The 22,894-nt window shown below is 42.2% G+C and overlaps 2 protein-coding genes across 2 annotated transcripts in view; one reads left to right on the plus strand and one right to left on the minus strand.

Annotated features, from left to right (window-relative positions):
* Positions 1-2,895, plus strand: part of LOC105928093 (neuferricin) — a 4,451-nt gene extending 1,556 nt beyond the window's left edge. The window contains exons 3-4 of the mRNA XM_012865199.3: positions 1,525-1,711; positions 1,827-2,895. Of these exons, the coding sequence (XP_012720653.1) occupies positions 1,525-1,711; positions 1,827-2,046 (407 nt within the window). The 3' untranslated portion in view covers positions 2,047-2,895. The remainder of the gene's footprint in view (positions 1-1,524; positions 1,712-1,826) is intronic.
* ankfy1 (ankyrin repeat and FYVE domain containing 1) lies at positions 2,115-21,700 on the minus strand. The gene is made up of 25 exons (XM_036143415.1): positions 21,586-21,700; positions 18,999-19,206; positions 17,095-17,213; positions 16,415-16,550; positions 16,217-16,340; positions 15,226-15,375; positions 14,946-15,111; positions 14,015-14,219; positions 13,852-13,920; positions 11,505-11,707; positions 11,237-11,334; positions 10,666-10,867; positions 10,434-10,532; positions 10,164-10,317; positions 9,799-9,967; positions 8,785-8,903; positions 7,474-7,630; positions 7,162-7,362; positions 6,905-7,081; positions 6,598-6,745; positions 5,390-5,480; positions 5,159-5,283; positions 4,914-5,060; positions 4,734-4,824; positions 2,115-3,446 (listed from the first exon to the last, which is right to left on the minus strand). The coding sequence occupies exons 1-25, from the start codon at positions 21,593-21,595 to the stop codon at positions 3,314-3,316; spliced, it is 3,501 nt and encodes a 1,166-aa protein (XP_035999308.1). The 5' UTR covers positions 21,596-21,700; the 3' UTR covers positions 2,115-3,313.
* Positions 21,701-22,894: the final 1,194 nt, after the last annotated feature.

A 22,894-nucleotide genomic window follows, 5' to 3' on the forward strand; every position in this document is an offset into this window, starting at 1 on the left:
AACAAAACTTTAGACACACAAGCCTTTTTCATTGTTCCTACAAACAGTCCTCCTTGCATTCTCTGATGGAAAGGTCTTTTTTTTTTTTTTTACCAATATCTTATCAGAACACTACTATAAATTTCATCACGTCTTCCATTAAATATACAATGCCCTCCACATGTATTGGCATCCTGTGTGACTGTGTATGAATAATTGAACTTTATTTATGTCACAATGGAGAAATTCACTTCTGCATCTTAACCCATCCCCTTGGGGAGCAGTGGGCTGCCGCTGTGCGGCGCCTGGGGAGCAATCAGGGGTTAAGGGTCTTGCTCAGGGACCCAGAGTGCCGGCACTGGGGATCGAACCGGGTACTTGCATCCTTCTCTGAGTGCAAGCGTGCTGCTCTAACCACTCGGCCTTAAAGTCAAGAGCCTTAAAGTCAAACAACACCCTGGAATTGCTATTTTATCATTCATTATATAATGGCGAACTTGATGTATTATCACTAGTAATTTTGTACCAACGCACACCTAGGGTAAATCTTTATCCTTTGTGCTTTTCACAGGTGCTGTCATCATGGCATCCTTGCCAGCTCATATATCACGGTGTAGAATATTTGCAATCGTGACCTACCAACTGCACCTAGGCCCTAGAACATAAACATGCAAGGCTAAAGAGCTAAACATGCCTGAATGTCAAGTTGCAAAAATAAACTACATGTATGCAAAGGGAAGTCCTTTTTTTTAAAACAGCTTTTACTGACCTTGTGAAAAGTGCCGGCTGACCGACAGCTTGCAGTATGGTGCGAAATGTGTTTACACTCTCCTTGGTGCAGTTCGTACGTCACTTCCAACGGGCCCGCTCAATTACTTGGTTTGCTGTAAAATGTTTTTTGGGGTCGTCAGGAGGTTCTTACCTATAGCATTACAAACGCACCGATGTGTTATACTAAGATTATGGCATGTTTTACATGAAAATGGTTGTATACTTTTGACTTTAAATTCATGTTTGCATAATCCTGATAATTTGCTACAGTTCTTTAAGATTTGGATGGGTTTTAGATCTTCATGTTAGCAAGTTTAGGCAGGTGGCTATTTTTAGACTTTCAAAGATCAACTGCCTTACTGAATAGCACATTCTCCAGTCTTTCCCATTTTGAAATGTGAATAAGCGTAATGGGCCTTTGTTTAGTCATGTTTAAACCTCAGGGAAACTGAAAATATAGACATAGATTACTAATTGTTACAAATGTGAAAAATGCTTTAGTTGAATGATTTTCCAACCAATGTGGGATTTTTTCCACACTTAAAGGAACTCAAATTAAGGGTTAGATTCCCCCCCATTTGCAATTATGTTAATGCCAAAAGAAAACTTTTCATACAACCTTGCTAAGGCACTGTAAATTTAAAACAGAAGGTTCAACAGCTAATGCAGATTTAGATGGAAAATTAACCAAAATGTCCTGCGTGCACATTGCCTGCCGTTAACAGATGTGTTCGTGGAAATCCTTCCTGTAAAGTTGGTTGTGCTGAATTTCAGGGTTGCTAGTAGGACGGTACTATAATGAGACCGGACAGCCCACAAAGGCCCTGCTGGAGGTCGAAGCATTACTAGCGGAGGGCCAGAGACTAAAGGCCCAGGCTGAAATTGAGAAGGTTCACTTTCCTGCCTGCAACTCTGAGTGGAGCGCTGGCCGGGGTGGAAGAGTCTGGTGCTCCACTAAAAGGTATGGAAACAGTTCAGGCCTGTTACATATAACTAAAACATTCCCATTCAATTTGGAAGATTAAAAATGAACCAGGATTTACAGGGCTGACTTTCTCCCCCCCCCCCCCATTCAGTGGTGGAGTGATAAGAGACTGGACGGGTTTGCCACGAAAGCTTTTCTCCCCAGTTTCCGGCTATGTACAGTGTGTCTGCATCAAAGATCCATCTACAGCAGAAGAAGATCCCAGCCTACAGGAATATGATGGCTGCCGTTCAGATGCCGACTCATGCATGGTGGGAGAAGACCAAGTCTCTGGAGCAGTCACGAAAAACAGGCCGATGCCTTCAGATTGAACACGCTTCAGAAAAGGAAATCACAATGAGCCTTTTTATAACAGATGACGGATAAAGACATGTCGCTGCACGCTTTGTCGATGACCTTTATATAAAGTTGTCCTCCCCTCCTCTAAAAGAATACACCAGGAAGAGACAGACCAGATATCTGAGCATACAGATACAATGTGCATAAAAGATTAAACAATGTGCATAAAAGATTAACAGAGGCAAGATTTTTAGGTTGTCACAATGACAAGCACAAACTGCATTTAAGTACAAAACAGTTGTAGTGGTCAAAAATATCACACATTTATCTGTACAATTTAACAATACTTAAAGAGGCCACTCCACTTGGCTGTCCCTCTACTTAGTCCGCATCTTCCCCCAATCATCTGAAATGTCGCGTGTTGCTGATAAAGTGCACCGGTTAGGCTTAGAAATTAAGGTCATTAAGTGGGACGGGTCGACGTGATCACATAGCAATGATGGCCTCAGGCAGGTAAAAAGAAAAAAAAATCTGGAATGTTATTGGGTGACCCCTTTCAGGACATGATTTATGATATAACTGATGTATGAAGGCTATAAATGAAATGACATGCATAGGCATATGATATAGATCTGTCGCAATAATGTGATGAATTTGGCCCTCAGGTTCTTTGTCTTTATAACTACTCGATTATATCCATTTTCTCTGGAGGGGGAAATAATTTGCTGTAGTTGTGCTCAATTTCATGAGTTTGCTGGCATCAAAGTTATTGTTTTAATTATGATTAATTTTTACTCTTTTGAGAAAGTTACTTCAATTGAAAATCTACTAAAAGGTTAATGATAATTACTCACATGGATAAATAAATCTATATAACTGATTCATTTTGTAAGACTGTTGTCCTGCTTTGTGGAGGGTCAGTTTGAATCTTGTGGATGTGAGATAACCCAACAGAGAAAAAGGTAAACCCTTTTTCTCTGTCATAACATCTGTCTGCCTGGGATAATAGGAACTACTCAGCACAAACATCACTGATCTTGAGAAATAAGGAACTCCATGCAGCTGTCACCGAGCTGGTAGAGCTGCTTATATCCGCGTTAAGATACTTTGATAGCAAGAAAAAGAAAATGTTGCTCTCTAGTCAAAATGTCTCTAGAAGATTAATAGTTTTTCATAGACTGGAGTAGTATAAAGATGATGGTCCTTAGTATCTTCTGCTTCTCACGTCCCTTCTCATGGTGTTCCTGAATAGCAGTGGTGAGCCGGGCCTGGCCGATGGAAGAGATGCTGCTCACAGCATTATGATACCCCACCCAGAGTCAGTACGTCAAAGCAGATGTCGCACACTCTCACAGGCTTGTTCAAGTCAAACTTGATGATCGGTATCTCCTTTATAGAGCACTTGTGGCACAACAGGCGCCCACAATGGCGGCTAGAGGAAAAGAGGGAATGGGAGACTGATTAGCCAGTTGGACAGTAACATCTAAACAAGAACAATTTCTAGAAGCTCGTTTTACAGTTGCAGCCAAAATTGGAAAAAAAAAATTAAACAAAATCTTGTTTTGACAAATTCTACTACTTTAGTTTTTTTTAAAGGAGATCATTTGCATCAAGTACAGGTTGGTATGAATACAAACAAAATACCTTGATGACAAAACCTAGTTTGCTGTGTGTGTTAGCTGGAGCCTAAAATGACCAGCTGGCACTGTAATCCTCTCATGGTTAACTGAGAGCAGCTGGTTGAGATAACCGCTTAAAACTCGTCTTTCTGACTGAATTAAAGGGCAAAATGGTTGCATTGAAAAGGACCGCTGCTTGGAAGAGAATGTGAAGACTGCCATGAATTCTGTTTCACGACGACGACACAGAAGCATGCCGAGTTCATTCATGCGTGGAGCTGTGTTTGGTTCCAGGGAGAGGGTTCACTCACCTGACACATTGACCTAAATAAAGATCTGGATCAAACCATCATCAGGAGCAACACAGACCAACGATGGAGGAGCAAGTAGTGATAAACTATTTTTTACCCCCAACATGGTGGCGTAAAGTGTCACAAAGCTCAAGTGCTAAGGAAACAAAACACTGACATTTAGAGGCCGTGCTCCTCAGATTTTAATCCTACTGACAGTTTTCACAAACCAAGGACTGGGAGATAAATCGATTCATTCTAATTTACAATTTACTAAAGATTGAATTTTTTTTTTTTTTTTTTTTTTTAGGGAAAGGAAACTGATTGGGCTTCCATGAAGAGAGTAGCAATACTCAATAACTGTTCAGGAAAATATATTGTCAAAATATTGTAAAGAGGAAACTATTTTTACCGTAAGATGAGGCTCTTTAATTTATTCATTTACTTTTTTTTAAGTTAGTTTTAAGTCTGTTCTTAGCTCATTGTGTAATACCACTAGCTGTAAACATTTAGTTATATTTTCATTGTTTACAACGGCCACCATCTTGTTTTACAAGCATGTTTGACAGCTTGTCTTTAGTTGCTCTTTGAACTCAGGCCAACTCCCACACAAAATGCTTGACATAGAATCAAGTTTTTGAAATCCTCTCTTTGTGTGAAACAAAAAGGAGGAAGAAAAAAAAATGCTTGACACTGAAGTTCAGAAAACCATAGAAACGTCTAACAAAAAAGCCAAAAAATGCAGAAGCGTGTGAAAAACAACATTAGTCATTCTCAAAAGTGAAGCGTTAAGAATGCCAGCCTACTGACCAGTGATGTTTCCGTGTCGTAACACCAAACTTCGCAGTACATTCATAGCAGTTGGACCCATCACACCAAGGGGGTTCATTGGACAGCATATCTTAAAAAAACAATCACAATGTGGTGTGGTTACACACCTATTGCAGTGTATATTAACAGCTCTTGTGATAAATAAGCGCATAAACCCACCTAGAAGGCGGAAGAGCAACTGTTTGGTTGCAACTTGGTAGTTGAAAATATTGATGCCCTGATTATTTGTGACACCCAGTCGAGCCCCAGCCCTCACAATGGCACGGCACAGGTTGGCATTCCCTTTCATATAGGCCAGAAGCAGAACTGCAATGAAACAAACACTGTCACAGTCAATGCGTTGCTGCAGCGGAGCATTTAGACCAATATGCAGTATGGAGGAGAAACATGAGAAACTACCATACCCGTGTTCCCTTCACCATCTGGCTTGTCTAGAGGGTATTCTGGCATACACTCCAGGAACAACTCAAAGATGGCTGCCGCATTTTCTTTACCATAATGGCCTAGAACATGCATTGGTGACTGACCCCTAAGCACACAGAGGAAAAAGAAATCCAAATACATTTATATGGCATGAATGTTTTGCTACATATTAGCTCCTAGTGAAAGATGAGACTGAAAGTGACTGAATGTACCTGAGATTGAAGGCCTCGGCATCAATGTTGGACTCTGTGAGAAGTGTTCTGACATTGTTAAGGCGGCCCTGCATCACTGCCAGATGCAGAGCTTGAGAAACAGTGGCAGAGAAAAATGATGTTCATTAGAATCCTGATATGATGAAAACAAGCCAACATCAATAAGAAATGTTTTTTAATTACACAACTCCTTGGAAGAAAAAAAAATAAATAAATGTTGAAACCAACTCAAAACATTTGCCTTGCAGGCAGACATTGGCATACAAAGTGACCCGGCTCTTCTGGGCGCAGCAGCTGCTTCCCTTAGATTTCTCTTTGTACTTTATGGCTTAACAAGCGCTGCTGACGTGTTTCTGGTGTTTATTAAACCAGTTAGTTGCTGATGGAAAAGATCTGAACAGCCCTTCTCTGAATGTTGACTGGTTCCTGCATTATAAACAGTCTCATAGGACGAAATAATTCTTCCATTCACCTTATGGTTTCAAAATATCGGTTGGTTTTAAAAGTTAGGTCACTGTGACGCGGCATGTTCAAAAGCAGAAAAAAGCAGAAAAATGTAAAGGGTGATGTGAAACAAGGCCCTCCTAACAAATAGCATTATTGAATTTAATTCTTCATTTGCATGGAAAGTTTTCTAACTTGAAGACATTTTAAAGCCTTTCCTATATTCGAAATATGAGCCTAAATGTATCAGCTGTAAATAATGAAACCGTCCCCCTTGAACACTCATGTTACCAATATTTCCATGCTGGTACATACTAGTTTTAAATGTTATTTATGCGGGGTAGATGGACTAGTTAAAGCCATTTATTTTTCCTCATACCAGTTTGGTTTTAAATGTTTTGCTGATGCTATTGTAACTCAAAAATATCCCTCAGGGCAGAGAAATTAAACCTCATAACTCATTTCTAGCCCAAACTTTGCTTTGCCATACGTCGCAGCAATAATTATCAAAGTAAACTACAGACTGTGAGTGATTTGCATAACATAAGAAGAAAATAAAAAAGGTGACTTGTAGCTCAGTGGCGATCGGCACCAGCCAGCTCAAGTCTATTCTTTCTTTAGTGTAGAACCAAATCTTTCGCTCGTCGTATATCAAAATGAAAAATCTTTTAAACATATCTGGAGCAAAGGAGAAAAAAAAAAAAAAAAAAAAAAAAAAAGAGCTATAAGTTGATTAGAACAAATAAAACAAATCCTTAACATACCATTGTTGCCATTCTCATCCTCAGCAGCAAAATCTATGCCATTCTCCAACAACACAGAACAAATGGTAGCCTGGTCCTGCTGGGCAGCCAGATGTAGTGCCGTCTGCCTGTGTTTGGTCAGCTCATTTACTTTGGCTCCGGCAAGAAGCTGGACAACAAAAATACACAACCAAATATTAGAAATCACAGCACAAGTTCAGGAATTCCTGTTATGAGGGATTCATTTCATGACTATCCCAGTAATACTAAAGACTTCAGTGTGTCACCTACCGTTTCAAAGAATGAACAGTAAGAAAAAGGTTAGTACCAGGTTGCGGACAATGATCTCGGAGCCAGCCTGCACCGCCAGGTGAAGAGGGGTGAGTTTGGCAGCATCCTGAACTCTGGAGTTCACATTAGCTTGGACACTAATGAGGAACAGGACACATTCGATGTCTGAATTTTGAACAGCCACATGGAGGAAATTCCTTCCTTTGTTGTCCACCTGCACAGAAGTACATACTGAAATAAGCGCAGAGAGGTTGATGTGGTCAAGCTTTACATCCTGTTCTCATGCATCGCTACCTGTTCAGCAGCACCTGGCTCCCTCTTCAGGATAGCTTCCGCAGCTTTGTTGTTCTTGTGCGTCATGGCACAGGCAAAAGGTGTCATTCCTTGGCGATCACGGACGTTGAGCCGAATGTCTGGATGGGAAATCAGCAGCTGGATAATGATGTTGTGCTGGTTGCCAATAGCAGCGTGGATGGGAGCTCTGCCCTCTGAATCCTGAAAACAAACATAAGCATTTTTCATTTCAGCTGTGTCATCTTTCAATCATGGGAATCGTGTTTTTTTTCCTGATTCATTTGTGTTACTGAAATACCAGTCTGAACTTACTTGTGCATTTACATTGGCTCCGAACTCTAAAAGGCACTGCACCACGTCCTCCAGACCCCAGCTGCTTGCAAGGTGGAGGGGGGATTGTCCGTCTCTCGCTTCTTCATCTCCTTCCCCGTTAGATCCAGGCCGTCTAGGGCTGTTCACGTCACAGCCACTAAACACGCACAGGCAAACACATGGCACATGTACTGAGCTCTAGCTAAGCATATCGGCTTTCCACAACCATGTCGTTAACCAATGTGAAGGAGTTTCTTGTCCAAAGTGTCAACATACTGATCCCTGAGCCACTTAGGAACCTTTGCCTTGTGATAAGATATATCAGTGTTTGATCTACAGTTGTCCAAAGGGGGGGATGGAGGGGGATCACGGCATGTAGTAAATTATTTAAAAGTCTGTACGTGTTCATGGTTAATTTTATTAATGTATATATTACCCGTTCTAAATTTCTAGTGATAACACCCTAAGCTAATTGTGCCTCTATGTGGTTGCACTCCTTCCAGCTCCATCTATGTCAGGCACTCACACTGAGTGACGTAGGTTCGTACACGCAGGTAAACACGCCCTCCTGCCAGGAGAGAGTGAGCAGACATATACTTGCCCATTTTGGCATTTTAAACACACCAGATTTTTGAGGATGGCAGCACTAAAAGCTGACAGAGCCGGGAGCTGCTGAGTGTCTACTGTAAGCCATGAGGACGTGGGCGGAGTCTGTTCAGCCGGGTCAGTTAAAGTACGAGCGGTGCCACAATCTGGATCCCCTGCGTCAAGATGGCATTCAGCAGGAAGAACAGACTACGCCTCACTTGCAACCATCAAGAAGTGGAAGTAATATTTTACATTTGTATAAAAGTCAGTCAGTTAGTGGACAACAATTTGTTGTTCTCACGTGGTATTACGTTCAAATATATTATTTGAACATACCGTGAATGTTAAAAAGATGTAATCATCCTCATATTAGGCAAAGTTCATATAAACATTAACACTCAACATTTTAAACAAGTAAACTGCTCTGTAGTCATTTCCAGATTTCTGAGGAAAATACTATTTGCTCTGATTGATCCCTTCTGATTCCAGAAGTTCTGTCTGCTGAAAATAGCTGTCTGCTCAATTGAAAAACACACTTTTGTTGCTAGATAGACCGCACGAATGGATCACCTAAAACAGATCTAACTGTGATGAAATAAACTCTGGATAAAGTCACACCCATAGTTAGATCTAGATTTCAAGAAGTAGGAAGGATATAAGGCAGGTATCGTTCAAATGATAATGTTGAAAACACGGGGCACAGTTTAAGGCAGAGTTGCAAACCTGCGGATGAGGAAGCAAGCAGAGACCTCATTGTTCTCATCGATGGCTCTGTGCAGCAGGGTCTGCTGGCAGCGAGAGGGCCCCGAGCTCCAACAAGTGGCATCACAGCCATGACGCACCTGGTGGGCATAAAGGAAACTCAATACTAAAAGAATAAATCAAGACTGGGTGCTGGTGCCCATCTCCAGCTGTCACCAAGATAAATATGGGATACAATATTTTTTATAGATTTTAATTTCAATATTAGTCTACATCCTCCACTTATACTCTTTCAAATGTCCCATAAAAATAAGAGAGATGCAGCACACAAGCTCTCTACATGGGTTGGACAATTAAAACTGCCTTGATATCCTTTACATTCCTCAACATGCACAACAACTTAATAGGAACTTCTGTCCGTTATAGTTTTTGATCTCTTTTTGATCTCACCAAAAAAATACCTGTATAAAAAAATGGATTTACAGTCTGCAGCACTAATGGCTTCCCCCAAGCCATTAGTGCAATAAAATCTGATTTTTCCAATAATTTTTACATTTGCTAAATTCTAATTGACAGAAAATGTCCACCTTTCCATCATATCAATCTTGTGTATTATGTGTATTACTTCTACCCCTTCATCCCCATTAGGAAGATCCCTATATGGTTCTTCAAATCCTGACAATATGGTATGATAAAGGTGCAATGTCAAAAAGCATCAGTTTATATTGATTGACGCAAATTTGTAATTTTAAATACATTTTTCTGTATGGGTTATATCAAGATAAATATTCTGAGATTATAATCAAATAAATCTAAATCCCAATTTTGACAACCCTAAATATAAATAATGAAAGCTCACTCTAGTAATGCTTTTATGTAGCTCGTTAAGAGAAATTAGAATTAGTGAAAGATGTCAGAAAGTAGGTTTTACCGTTCCAACGATTTAAGCCAAGGGGAATGTACAACAGTTCGCTGGGTATTGTTAGAAGTTTGTTCCACTGAACCTACAACATAGACGGTTGTTTTTCCTCTTACCAGTGTGGATGCAATATCTTCCAGGCCATTCTCAAGAGCCAGCCATAACGGAGGATCCCCTTTCTCATCTGTAATAGACATATCAGCCCCTCTGGTGCAAATGGCATCCACAACTAGTGGCAACTGGTTACTGATGGCCAGCTGCAGCGCCGTTTGTCCCTCTTGTGTTCTGGAAGTAAAGGGGATGCACGATAAATCACACGAACAGACGCACACCGGCTAACTGGAGTCAGGTCATTTAACGAGCACAAGATTTTTCACTCATCTTCTAACAAATGCTTAAACCGCGTTCATCTTATCATAGATCAGCAATTGTGTCTAATGGGAGTCAATGACATGAAGAACAGCAGACTAACTGCTGTTACCTGACATTGATGTCTGCCTGATGTTCCAGGAGAAAGAGGGCGCTCTTGCTGTCCTGTCTTTGGATGGCCATGTGAAGCAGAGTGTGTCCATTTGACATAGTGTCATTTATAGAAGCCCCTGAGCCCAGCAGCTGGGCCGCAATAGTGTGCATACCTGGCAGGGAGTGACAGAGCTCAGTGAAAACAATCCCATAAAGCCTGGTATTTTTGAAAAGGAAAGCTTTCATAACGCAGATAAAGGTGTGCATTTGTCTGTTTATTGTTGTGTACCTGTCCAGAGGGCCAAACCCAGAACCGTCTGGTCCATGGAGTCTTTGAGGCTAAAGTCTGGAATGATCTGCAGGTTGTTGGTGGCATGAAGGGCGTTGGCTGAGATCCACAAGTTTTTGAAAAGGTCGTTAAATATCAAGCACTTCAAACCGTCGGATATTACAAATATTGAGGTGAAGTAGAAATGATCCACGGTTTACCTAAATGAGTCAGTCTGGACAGCACTGCGTACCTTTCTGTTCCAAGATGACGGAGACGACATCTGGGTGGTTGTGAGCGATGGCCATGTGGAGCGGTGTCTGCAGAGCCACGCCGTTAGTGTCGTCGGGCAGCGCCTTCTGGCTCTGCAGGTTAGGGTTGGCACCTTGCTGGAGCAGCTCAGCGGTCAGGCTGGCCAGGCCACAGCGACATGCTGTATGAAGCGGGCTCTCACCCTGGAGGCAGGCAGACTAATTCAGAACTACCACAGACACCTTACCTCCACCTGACAACATGTGAATCAGTCAGGGTTGCGCGTTTGGACATTCAGACAAATTAACTTGATCATGAAATGATATCCACAACAGGAAAAAAGAGAAATGAGAAACTATTCTGTCTCAAGCAGTCAATTAACACATGGATAAATGACGTAATTGATGCCACTGGCCAAACGCTCAGGGTGTTCAGAAGCTACAGCATTTGGCATCAAATCTGACTTTTGAATAAGACATGATAAAACTGATGACTGAGCTCGTTAGAAATAGATACTGTGTGCATCCTGCAGCTCTAAAACAACAGTCTGGAAGTTAGCAGCAAATGCATACCCATTTATTAACGTGGTTGACCTTTGCCCCATGCGTTGCTAAGAAAAGAGCTGCTGCCTCATTGCCGGCCCGAGTTGCTCTCTGCATAAGGCAGTTTCCTGTAGGGAAGAGATGAAGGCACGAGATAAAGGATTTCCTCATCACTTTATCCTTCACATAACAAAAAAAGTCAAACTGCTGAGACCACAAGACGGTGTGTGCTTTCAAAACTTGCAGTCAGCAATGGGTCACGTGCATTGGAAAGCAGAAACACAGCAGCGAACAGGACCTGTAGCAGCGTCAGGCGCGTCAGGATTGCTTCCTCTCTTGATAAGCTGAGCTGCAAAGCCATTCTCATCAAAGGAGGTGCCGTTTTCCACTGGGGCGTCGTCCTCGAACGGATTCACCGAGAGGTCCGACGACATGGTGATGTGCTGCAGGGCCAGCCACAGAGCTCCACTGCCGTCATGGTCTTTCAGTTCCAGGTCAAGTCTGCCAAGATAGGTAAATAATGGCAGGAAGCCAGCACTACAGAGTCCTATGCAAAAGTATTCACACCCTTTCAAACTCAACTTTTATCCCAAACCTTACATGTTGATAGACCAGTGGCCCTTAATAGTCATATCTGTGGCCCCCAAGCTATGATTTCTTTTTAACTATATTCGTTTCCATGCGGTTCTGTTGTATAACAGGAAGACCAGCAGATGCTGGTATGTCAGCTATGCAACTGAACAATGAGAACTTTCATCTCCATGCCAACGACACACTGACAGCCTGTTACAGCGTCACTGGGAAACAAAGTGGCGCCAGCAACATCTTGAAGAGACACCTCAAAATTCAGAGTCAAATAGAAATAGTCTTATCAAGCTGCAAGTAGGATTCTTGTTACATCTATGACAACAAAAAGCAACAGAGTGCAAACTGGGAGGCGTGGATGGTAAAAATTGGTCTACATTGCATTTTGATTGCTGAGCTCTTCATACATCTTTTAAACAAAGACTTTTGTGGAGGGGTCACTTTTTGCTTAACAGAGAGAGGCTGTAATTATAGCAGATATTTTTTTTAAACACTGTGACACTTGATGTGTTTGCTAGAGTCTGTCAGCCACATGACATGATCCAGTTGTATTCAAACAGACCAAAGCATCCCTGGTCGTCCTTTAAGGTTTGTGTTTAGGCGCCGTTCCACCGGCCCTTATTAGCCGCGCACAGGAGCAGATTGCTTTTCCAGGGGCAGTGCTGGTTCCTCCGGCTCTGCTGAACACCAGGAACAAACTGAGCTGTCTCGAGAGTAGTTTTGAGTGAATACCCCTCTTGTCTGTGATTGGCTGCGGGGCGACGAGAAATAAGGTTTCCTCTGAGGAAGGCCAAAAAAATTGAAGAGTGACGACAAAAAAATTATTAAGGACCACTATGAACAAAGTGGGTCAAACTAAAGTATTATGCCGTGGTTCATAGTTCGAAAATAATACAATTTCAGCTTTCTATACCCAGAGGCGCTGGATCAGATCCAGCCATTTATCGAGGCTCTCATTTTACACTGTTAAGGTTTGTCTGTGAAGTTGCCCTCCATCCACCTCTTGTGGTACAAGGCAGACACCAGAGAGGCTCCGCCTTATGTTAATATTAGATGTGTGATCCAGATATTTATCTTGGTGGATCACTCCTTAACAACATCCAAGACAGTCTTGGATTGGGGGGGGGGGGGTGGTGTTAACCTCTTCCAGGCGGGTCGAATCCTAAACTGGGCGAAGACAATCCGTGTGGAGAGGAGCTGAGTTAGGCGGGCGAAACGAGAAGGCTCGGTGGACTTGCGCCCTTTGAAACCATTGATAGGGGCATTTTTGTACTCAGCCCTGACAGGAACCCTAAATACATCCCGGCATGTCACCCTGAACACATCATCTCCCCTGCGAAACATGGTGCAGATGCTTTTCTTCAGCAAGGACGGGGAAACTGGGAGTCGATTTGAGGTTGGAAGGATGGGCGTTACAGACCAATCCTGGAGGGAAACCTGTTAGATGCTGCGGCACGGCTTTATCTTCCAGCAGCACAAGCCTCGAATCTACAGCAGAATGCTTTAGATGGAAGCACATTTATGTGCTAGAAATGTCCAATCAGTGTGGCATGAACACCATCTTTCCCTTCACAAAACAGACATGTATATAGCATCTGAGGGGAGGTTAAAAAAAAAAAGCTAAAATATACAAGCTGTTTTAAGTTATTTCACAATTTGTGTTTGATGCATAGTTCTATATTCTTTTGAGTGTTGCTCACGTCACTATGTATTTGCAAAGTTGAAAGTCATAAAAATAAGGAAAGCCACTGAATGACAAAAGTCAACATTTTTGACTGGTAATGACCACACACAGTTTTATAAAGAATTCAGAAAACTATGAATCATTTTCCTTCCACTTAATGATGAAGCACCACTTTTTGATTGTCTATCACATAAAATATTCTGAAATTGGTTGTAAGTTCAAAAGGGTATGAAAAAGTGTTGCCAGTCACAGTTTTGTCCAAAATATTCCATTTTCCAGTTAGGCTACTTATATCACACAGGAGATAAATCAATTGAGCGCTGTAGTGATTTCTGTCCAGAACGTGCTGATCCACCTAATAAAGAGTGTGACTCACTGTTTGCACTGCAGCAGCTGGTTGAACACGGCCTCGTTCCCTGAAGCCACAGCTTCGTGCAGCGGAGTTCTTGAAGCGACACAAGTAAAGAAGCGTCACACTTTGCACCGCCGTCACATTTACAAGCCAATAACCCTGCCAGAGGACGCGTCATGTGACCCACCTGCCTTTGCTGTTCTGCATGTTAGGGTTTGCCCCAGCTTTGAGCAGAGCTTCTGCGATCCGGGCCATGCTGCTCATCATCTCTGAGGTGTGTTTCTTGGGACTGAAGGAGCAGACTAAATGCAGTGGGGTCTCCACCGCCCCCACGGTGGCTGCATTCACCTGAGCCGAGTGGCGGATCAGGAAGATTGAAGCAAACTCGTCTCCTAGTCGAAGAGGGAAACATAGATTAGATTAGATTCAACTTTATTGTCATTACACAGGTACAAGGCAACGAAATACAGTTTATATCTAACCAGAAGTGCAATAGCAGCAAGTGCAGGATATACAATGGTTCCATAAATATAGGACATGGATATGTACTGAATAAATATAGAGATGAATACTATTATAAACAGAATATTACTGATAAATTTGTCCTATGAATATAATATATAGGTAACTAGTATTGTGAAATAAATTTACAGCTGGATATGTACCGAATATAATGTACAGGTGGATAGTACTATAAATAGAGTTTTACAGATATGTACAATAGCATAATATACAGATGATTGTTATTATAACAGTTTACATGCACTATGAATATATGTACAGATGGCTAATTACTATAGGCAGAATTGTGAGCACGACAGACAGGTAGCTATTACTATAAAATGAATAAATAAAGTTTGGACAGAAGCTATTTAAATTCAAGTGCAGTGGAAGGTAATTGCATATTATAGTTAAAGTACAGTATTGCAAATGTATATGTAAACAATTGTGAATAAACAGTCAGCAGTGCAAATCAATATGTCCTGAATAAAGATATGAATCTTAAACCCTAGTTCAACGTGAGTGATGAAGTATGAACAACAAAGAGGCACACAAGTGTCCCTCATGTTGAATGAGACAGGCGAGGAAGGCAGATGGCAGCCACGAGTCCTACTGACCTCTTTGGATGGCCTTATGGAGGAGGCTCCAGCCGCTCTGGTCCACCATGTCCACGTCAGCTTTGTTGTTCACCAAAGTCGTGGCTATACCTTCCAGCTTTCGGGAGAGCGCCAGGTCTAGAGCAAGGTCCCCGTTACTGTCCAGTTCATTTAACTTCCCTGGTAACTGGAAGTAGTTCGACAAAACATTAAGCCATTTCTTCAGCAGAATGGACCGTTATCAGAACTCTGCCATAAGGTCCAGCTGAACCAATTCATTTGCAGGTAGAACATATGCTACCTGTGAATCCATCTCTATGAGATACAGAAAGACCACATCTTCACGCTCGACTTTGATGGCCTTGTGGAGAGGATACTCCGTTTTCGATTTGATCATCTTGTACAAAAGTTGGGCACTCATGGTACTGAAATCTTCCTTCCGCAGATCATCCTGACAAAAAAAGCAACAAAGACATGCAACAGTCACCATGCTATGGAAGAGCAAAGTAAGGCTGTTTTAATCCAACCAAATTAGCCTGCGTCCGTTACCATCTCTGCAGTATAAAAATAGCTGATGTGAATAAAACAGAAACGGAAAGACTACACTGACACCTGATAAGAAGGTTTACCTAAATGTGGAGATGCTTTTTGTGGATCACTGTTCGGACTTGCCACATAGGAATAAATATGAATACTCCTTAGAAAAACATAAAAATCAAGCTGATATAAGCCCTTTTGATGTCCCTACTCCTCCATAACAGTGATAAGTCCTGACTCAGGGGGTTGAAGTGGACCCACTGCTGTTAGGCTCTGATCCACATTAAGATGAAGTCACAGGTGGGATACCGGGACACGTCCGAGGATCTTCTAGTGTCACTTTCATCTTGGAACCATGGGAGATCCACTGCAGATAACATGCTGGTGTGGACATCTGTTGAACTGAACACATCTGGACAGACAGCTAGAGGAGCACAACAAGGACCTGATGCAGGTATGAATCAGTGGACGCATATTCTGCATCAGCTGTTCAGGTGAACGTTGGCAGGTTACACGCTACGTCTCTTGTGCTACCTGATCCGGACAGCATTTTCTGAAAGCACATAGCTCAGCCATCTCAACATGTGGACTTGTTTGGTGTGAGTGAAAAAGTGATCCACAAAAGGCAGTTAAGGTTTATCATGTGCAACTGATTAGAAACAGGCTACAGTCTGTATTCAAAGTGTTTTTTGTTTGTTTGTGGGAGACTGAAGGAGGAAAGTGTGACAGCAACAAGCCAACTTGAAGATACTCACCCAGTGACTGGCTATGATCTCCCCGCAGTAGTTCATTAGCGTGCTGGCATTCAGCTCCTCGGCCGTTTGGTAGAAGCGAATACAGTTCCTCACATTTACCGAGGACATCACACCTTTTTCACACCTGTTCCAACAGACAGTGATTGATGGATCCATATTACCATGGATAAGTGGGTGTATGGGGCCAGCTGCACCTACCGCTCTCTGAGCTGTTGAAGCTGGAAGCGGTTGGCCAACTTCATCAAGTCAATGAGGAAAGCATCGTCCTCGCTGAGTTCCAACTCGTCGGTGTACACCCAGCGCAGCATGGCCATGGCTACCTCAGCTCTGCAATCTGACCACCAATGACGTCACATATGGAAGCAGATCCAGGTAAAGCCTGTGATTACTAAGTACAATCTACCTCTGATAAAGATGCACTTATTTTTCTACATAAAGTCATTTATTCACATTTGTAGAAAGAAAAAACAGAAAAACAGAACTTAAGTAAATCAGAATCCGTTATTGAACTTTGACAGTAAATAATGCATCCCCAAACAAATACTTGGTTATTCATTAACAACAGAGTGTGTTGACTGACAGAGAGCTTGGGGGGGGGGGGGGGGAAATAACCGGATCCTCGTTCTGATTTTGCCAGGATGCGTCGCTACCACAGTGATCACTTCTTGTCACCTCAGTAATGAGTAAACTGGACAAAACCCATCCACCTCCTTAATAGCTGATTATTCACTTTTCAAGTTCTACAACAACAGCGATCCAAAACATCAAAAAGGTCATATCTGGTAGGGGTTAGTTACCATCGAGATAGACATGTGGGCTCTAGATCGGCTGGAATCTAGGGGTAGGGCTACTCCCTAAACACAACCAGCGCTGCTCACCGGTTAGGTCCAGTTCAGCGGTGGATGCCAGGTTGGCCAGACTCCAGGCATCACTGCGAGCAGCCAGCACAAACTTGTGGGCACAGTATTGACCCCCCGTGACTTTCACTTTCAGATCACTGGAGAAACAAAAAGCTAATTAATCATGAGAAAATTATACATGCTCAAAGTACTCCTGCACCTCCGTAATGTCTAAGCTGACAAAGAGTCATTAGGTCAAACTAGGGCTGGCCAATATGGCTTAAAGTGGCACAGTGCAACTTTTAACCTCTAGGGGCGCTAGACATGAAACTTTCAGGTTTAGTGCCACTGGCAACAATTATCATGAAAATATCAGGAAACGTTAAAATGTACTTCATTCTGAAAAGCCACCACTGCCTGCAACTTCCTAGCTGGCTAGCGGCTACTGTGCCAAGGAAGGAAAACTAGAGACGACAGTCCATTGTTGCCCATTTAGCGTCTTTGTTGCTACATTTATTGACTTTTCAGATACCTCAAGTAATTTGTTGTCAAACAGCAACTTTTTTTGTTTTAATGGTGACTTTACCAAAAGCACCAGTTGTTCTTGAGTCACTGTATTGAGGCAGCAAGGAGAGCTGTCACAAGAGTTCCCATTTCCCTCAGCGTCATCCCACAGGCACACCACAGCTGCTGCTGCCTCCTCTCATAAATGTAGTTTCTAAAGTAGTCTTTTTTTTTGTCACAAGAATATTTCCCTAAATTTGATTCAAATGCAGCTTTAATCCCTTATTCATCTTGTTGGCTTTGTGTGCCACTGATAACTGCTGACGTAGTATGGATTCAGGATACAGATTGGAAACAAAAAATTACCTTTACAAATTGATTTGTGAATTTCAGACACACTCCAACACTATTTCAATAACTTTTTTTGTCTTGGCAAAAGCTCCCCTACAGCTTGGGTCACAAATGTATGAACAAATATGCAAATTAGAGGATGATGACCCCCCTCAAAAAAAAAAAAAAAAAAAATTAAATAAATGAAAAAGTAAAAAACCCACCATGGTTTAAAAAAAAAAAATCCCAGAGGAAACCATGTGTACTGTAACCATGGCCATGGGAAGCTTTGACTCGAGGATGAGAAAAGCAGAACGATGTAAGGTTAGCTGTCGTGGTTAAGGTGAGCTCAGACTGTGAAGCAGTACTCTGGGTCACATGACCCATTCAGCACTGATCATCCATGCATGCCAGGTGCTTTATACTGACTTTAAATTTTTTATATACATCTCAAATTAGGCTAATACTTGGGTCAAAAAGTTACACGGTGCTGCTTTAAAAATACAACCTCAGATTTTATTATACCAAATCCAATTCATTCTTTTTTTTCCCCATCCCTTTTGTTACATCAAAACAGAAGTTGTCTTTAAAATCTTGCTTTTCAATTATCTCACCTGGGAGTTGACCTGAATTCAAAGTGCAACTAAATACAAGCTGTGAAACAAGCTTATAAAACAAGATGGCAGGTCCTGTCACAGTAAACAATGAAAATAGAACTAAATGTTGGCTGCTGATGGTGTTACACAATGAGCTAGTTTTCAGTATACATCCAAGAACAAGCTTCACTTGTCTAACTTCAAACTAACACAGAAAAATAAGAATGAATTAAAGTCTCAGGGTAAAAAAAGTTTCCTCTTTATTTAGTATTTTTGCAATATATTTTTCTAAACATATATTCGACACAGCATGCTTTTACCAAAACAATTTCCCCTTTATGGTCTAATAGAGAGCAAAAGTTTCATGGAAGGCCAAGGCAAACATAAAATAAATAAATCCTGATTTTCCAAACATTTCATCTTGACAAATTGCAAATTATAATTACATGACACAAATCGATGTATAGCCCAGCTCTAGGTCAAACACCCATTCAGTGCCACCGTGATCCTCACCTGTAGTGTTCCTGTTGATGGAGCTGGGCCACAAATTCCAGCAGGCGGCTAATGAAGGTGTCTTCGCTTGCAGAGCTGGGGGCGGCTTGGCTGGAAGTCTGCGCAGCGAGCACGGCGCAGCGCCTCTCGGTGTCAGCCAGCTTCTGCTGCATCTTCACGTACTCCTGCCTCAGCAAGGCCAGGTGCTTCTGCAGCTTGGCCACCTCCTCTGTAAAGGTAAACATGACAGACAGAAAAATTTATAAAAAATAAAAATCAATATGCAGGGTCAAGGACAGAAGGTTAGAAAGAGCCGTTTCCACATACAAGTTTAAAGTTGACTGCATGAGGCACAGCCGTAGCTGTTACCTTGATTTAGATACCCTATACAGGAGGTGATTATTGCGTTATTTAGACGGTGGTCACACCAGGGGCAACATTACTGGATATAGAAATGCAACAAAAGGGGACGCTACATTAGGGCTGGACGATATAGGAAAAATAGATCAATTTCGATAATTACCAACAAATTCAAAACATAGATTTTAAGTGCAGCCCTGGTCATTTTATGCTGTTGCTTAGCAACCTATTTTTAGATACAAAGCACACAAACACTGAATTCAAACTCAAATTCAACAACTTTTTACCAAAACAAGTTTTTAAAAAAGTAAAAAGAACCCATGCTCTCTGAACTCTTTGGAGGGGGCGGAGCTTGGTGACAGAGCGTTCCTGGGTCTGCGTTGTGATTGGTTGGGAGGATGTAATGACTGTAATATTAACCTACATGATAGAATGCAGAAGGATGGATAACTGCTATTCTATTAAACTTTTTATCGACTTTTTTTCTATCATCGATATATGTCTATTGATCGATAAATATTGTTATTGAATTATCGTCCAGCCCTAGATGAATTGGCAATTGCAATAACTAGTGAACATATTCCTGTCATCTCAGGTTTGCAGCTGGGACGTGACAAACTGTAAAGAGGCTTGATGTCTTTTGTGATCGGGAAACACAGTAGTGCATATTTGAGAAAGGAACAGGAAAAATAAATTTTCAAAATTCTCACAAATTAAAAGTGCATCGTGTATTTGTGCCCGGCTCCCCTTTGCTGCCATCTGTTTTCCTCCCTAGGTCTTGTGCATCTAGGGAGGAAAACGTTTGCCAGCTTTAGGGCTGGACTTTGACTGGGTTTGTCTAAGGTAGGAAAAAGCTTTGATGTGGGGTCGCTGTCCTGGGGGAAGGTGAACCTCCTCCACTCGGTCCTTTGCAGCTTCCATCAGCTTTTCTCCCAGCGTGGGTTTGCATTTAGCTTCCTGTCTCTGTTAACGAGAACCACTGCCGCACCATGATGCCACCACTCTCATGTTTCACCACAGTGGTGGTGTGTTCAGGGTGACGTGTAGAGCTCGTTTTCCCACCACACGTCCTTTTGCAAGTAGACCACGCAGGTCCTTGTCTAACTAATTTGCATAAGTTTATCAAATAAAACACATTCAGGTTTAAAAGGCACTGGGAAAGTTCAAACTATAATCCTGTTAAGTGTGGCTGCACTTTTCTCTCCAGGGGCCATTGTTACAAAAGCCGAGAGTCTGCAGAGTTCCTCTGTGGCTCATTTCCTTCCTTCAAGCCAGTAAAAGTTTTAGTGAAGCAAGACTGCTGAGGCAGCACTGTTCCTGTGTAGTCCATGGTAAAGCGTCCCTGGCAGAGCCCTTGGCTGGTCATGAGGAACAGGAGGAGGAGTGCTGGAGAAAACCACCTGATCAGCACCACACAGGAAGACTGGCATGCCACGAGCTTTGGACTCAAAGTGTACAACAGAAACCATCACAGCTTCTAAAACACAAACTGTTCCTTCACATCCCACAAAAAAAAAAAAAAATGAAATAAAGACCTAACATTTAGAAAAGCGCGTTCAAAGGTTTGCCACTGTGAGCCGTGGCTTTCCAACGTAATACCACCAGCAGTCCTTTAAAGCTGCGTGTGGACTGCAGGGCAGCTTTAATGAGATTCCCTGAACCGGTCCAGGCTGGATGTAGGAGGAGCTGCCCGCGAACCTGGCACCGGGGCCAGGGGGAGCACATCGGTGCCTGATCCGGAGTGACACCTGTCTTCTTGTTCTGCCAGCTTCGCGGTCCAATGTCCACCCCCGTACTGGACAGAGGTCTGGACGGGTTTCGGAGGGCGTCCTGATAAAAGCACCGACAGCTACCGGAGCGCTAAAGGCTGCTGGATCCAACTAGACTGGCATGCATGACACTGCACGCTTTAATCCACACCACATTCACAGTGTAATGGCCAACTAGTCCGTGTTGTTATCCTTTAATCCCCAGTCTAACACGGCGACGGGCTTTTTTTGCCTAGTTCGGCCAACTGGTGTCACAAAACGCGGCTAACAGCAACACTGACGGGCGCTAGCCGCAGATTTTGCCCACTGGCATGATGAGTGGGACAAGAACAGTATCGCGGGACTTGGTGAAAAACAACCCCTGACAACGCGCGGTCCGTTAAACTGCCAAGGCGCTCAGTAAACCTATTCAAATGGTAAATAGATAACACAGAACCAGAAGGGCGTGTATAAAATAGTTAGGCAAAGAATGATCTCACCTTCCGCCATATTGCTCAGCGTTAGCTCCGCGGACTGATGGGTGTCTATCGCGATACGATGAAGCGGTTCAAAGTGGGCGTTGGTGCTGCGTTTAAGGGCTTCACTAAAGCTCGTTCGCTGATGGACGGACGGTCACATGATGCTTTTCTCATTTCTTCTTCGTGGGAATCCTCGGAGTAGATCAAATTATTGTTTTTGAAAGCATCCATAATGTCTCTGATCCTTTCCTCCTTAATCCCAAAAACGTTCCAAGACTATTTCGGGCCCAAAGTTGAATGATTTGGGGCCCACTTACCCACCGTGCCACCAATAATAGCATTTCTGAATCACCAGAGCTTGTTTGTTGTGCATTTAATACCCATTGTGCCATGATATCATAGCAAACAAAATCCACTGCATCACAAAAGACGTTTTGATTGACCACCATGTACATCGCTATATTTTAAAAAGAAATAGAAGTTAATAAAAGTATGCAGACAATTTCTCCCAAGATGTCTAGCCATCATACCCGTAGTACAGCATATATGTAGCCTCAGTTAAGTCAGATGAGTGAATTACGTCACAACCTTAGTTGGGCTGTTGCCTTGGGCTTCCTCTCTGTAAAACAATAAATGTGTTTCTTTATATGGCGGTCTTGACTAAACATTTAGAGGTATAAATTACACTGTATGATTTAAGACATAATTATGTTGCTAAATGCAATCCAAAATATATTTGGATTTAAAAAAAAGAATAAGTATTAATGTCACACTGGTTCTTCAGAGTAAGTAATTAAACAAATGGCATCACTCAGTTTTGCAAAAAGCTAACTTTTTTACAAAAAAAAAAAGTGCAGGATGTTTTAAAACAAAAGTCCAAGTCCAAAAATTTAAACCTGCAGTTGAAAAAGAGTAGAGTCCTTAATAAGCCGTTGCAACTGGCTGACTAAGAGGAAATATGGCCATAGCGGGACAGCTGTTAGTTGAAACGATGGGAAAGATTACAGGTTTGTTAAGGTGGTTAGTCAAGTCAGTGTGGCAAAACATGCATGATGTACCGGGTCACAGTTTGTATGGCACTATCACACTGAAACATGAAAATGATCGCCTGGAGAAAACAGGCAAATTTCCACTGGCAGTGATATTACGGGGCTGCATGACAGCTAAAGAACAGGGCAAATGTTGCAACCTACCCAGGAAATACGCAGTTAGACACTGAAGATGCAGACGCTTTTCTCATCCTACCTATCCAAAGCAGGCTTGATGATGATGAAGGTATTAGTCCACCAAAGAAACCGCATCAAATCCTTTTGTTCAGGAAAGGCGAAAC

Source organism: Fundulus heteroclitus, chromosome 11 (genome assembly GCF_011125445.2).
Source record: "Fundulus heteroclitus isolate FHET01 chromosome 11, MU-UCD_Fhet_4.1, whole genome shotgun sequence".
Taxonomy (NCBI): domain Eukaryota; kingdom Metazoa; phylum Chordata; class Actinopteri; order Cyprinodontiformes; family Fundulidae; genus Fundulus; species Fundulus heteroclitus.

What these genes read in the sequence shown, in the direction of transcription:
- ankfy1 (XM_036143415.1), bottom strand. An exon ending in CCATAAGGCCATCCAAAGAG is followed by an intron (nt 14,220 to 14,945) that starts GTCAGTAGGACT and finishes CTCTTCGACTAG; the next exon opens with GAGACGAGTTTGCTTCAATC. An exon ending in GCTTGCTTCCTCATCCGCAG is followed by an intron (nt 7,631 to 8,784) that starts GTTTGCAACTCT and finishes GTGCGTGTTTAG; the next exon opens with TGGCTGTGACGTGAACAGCC.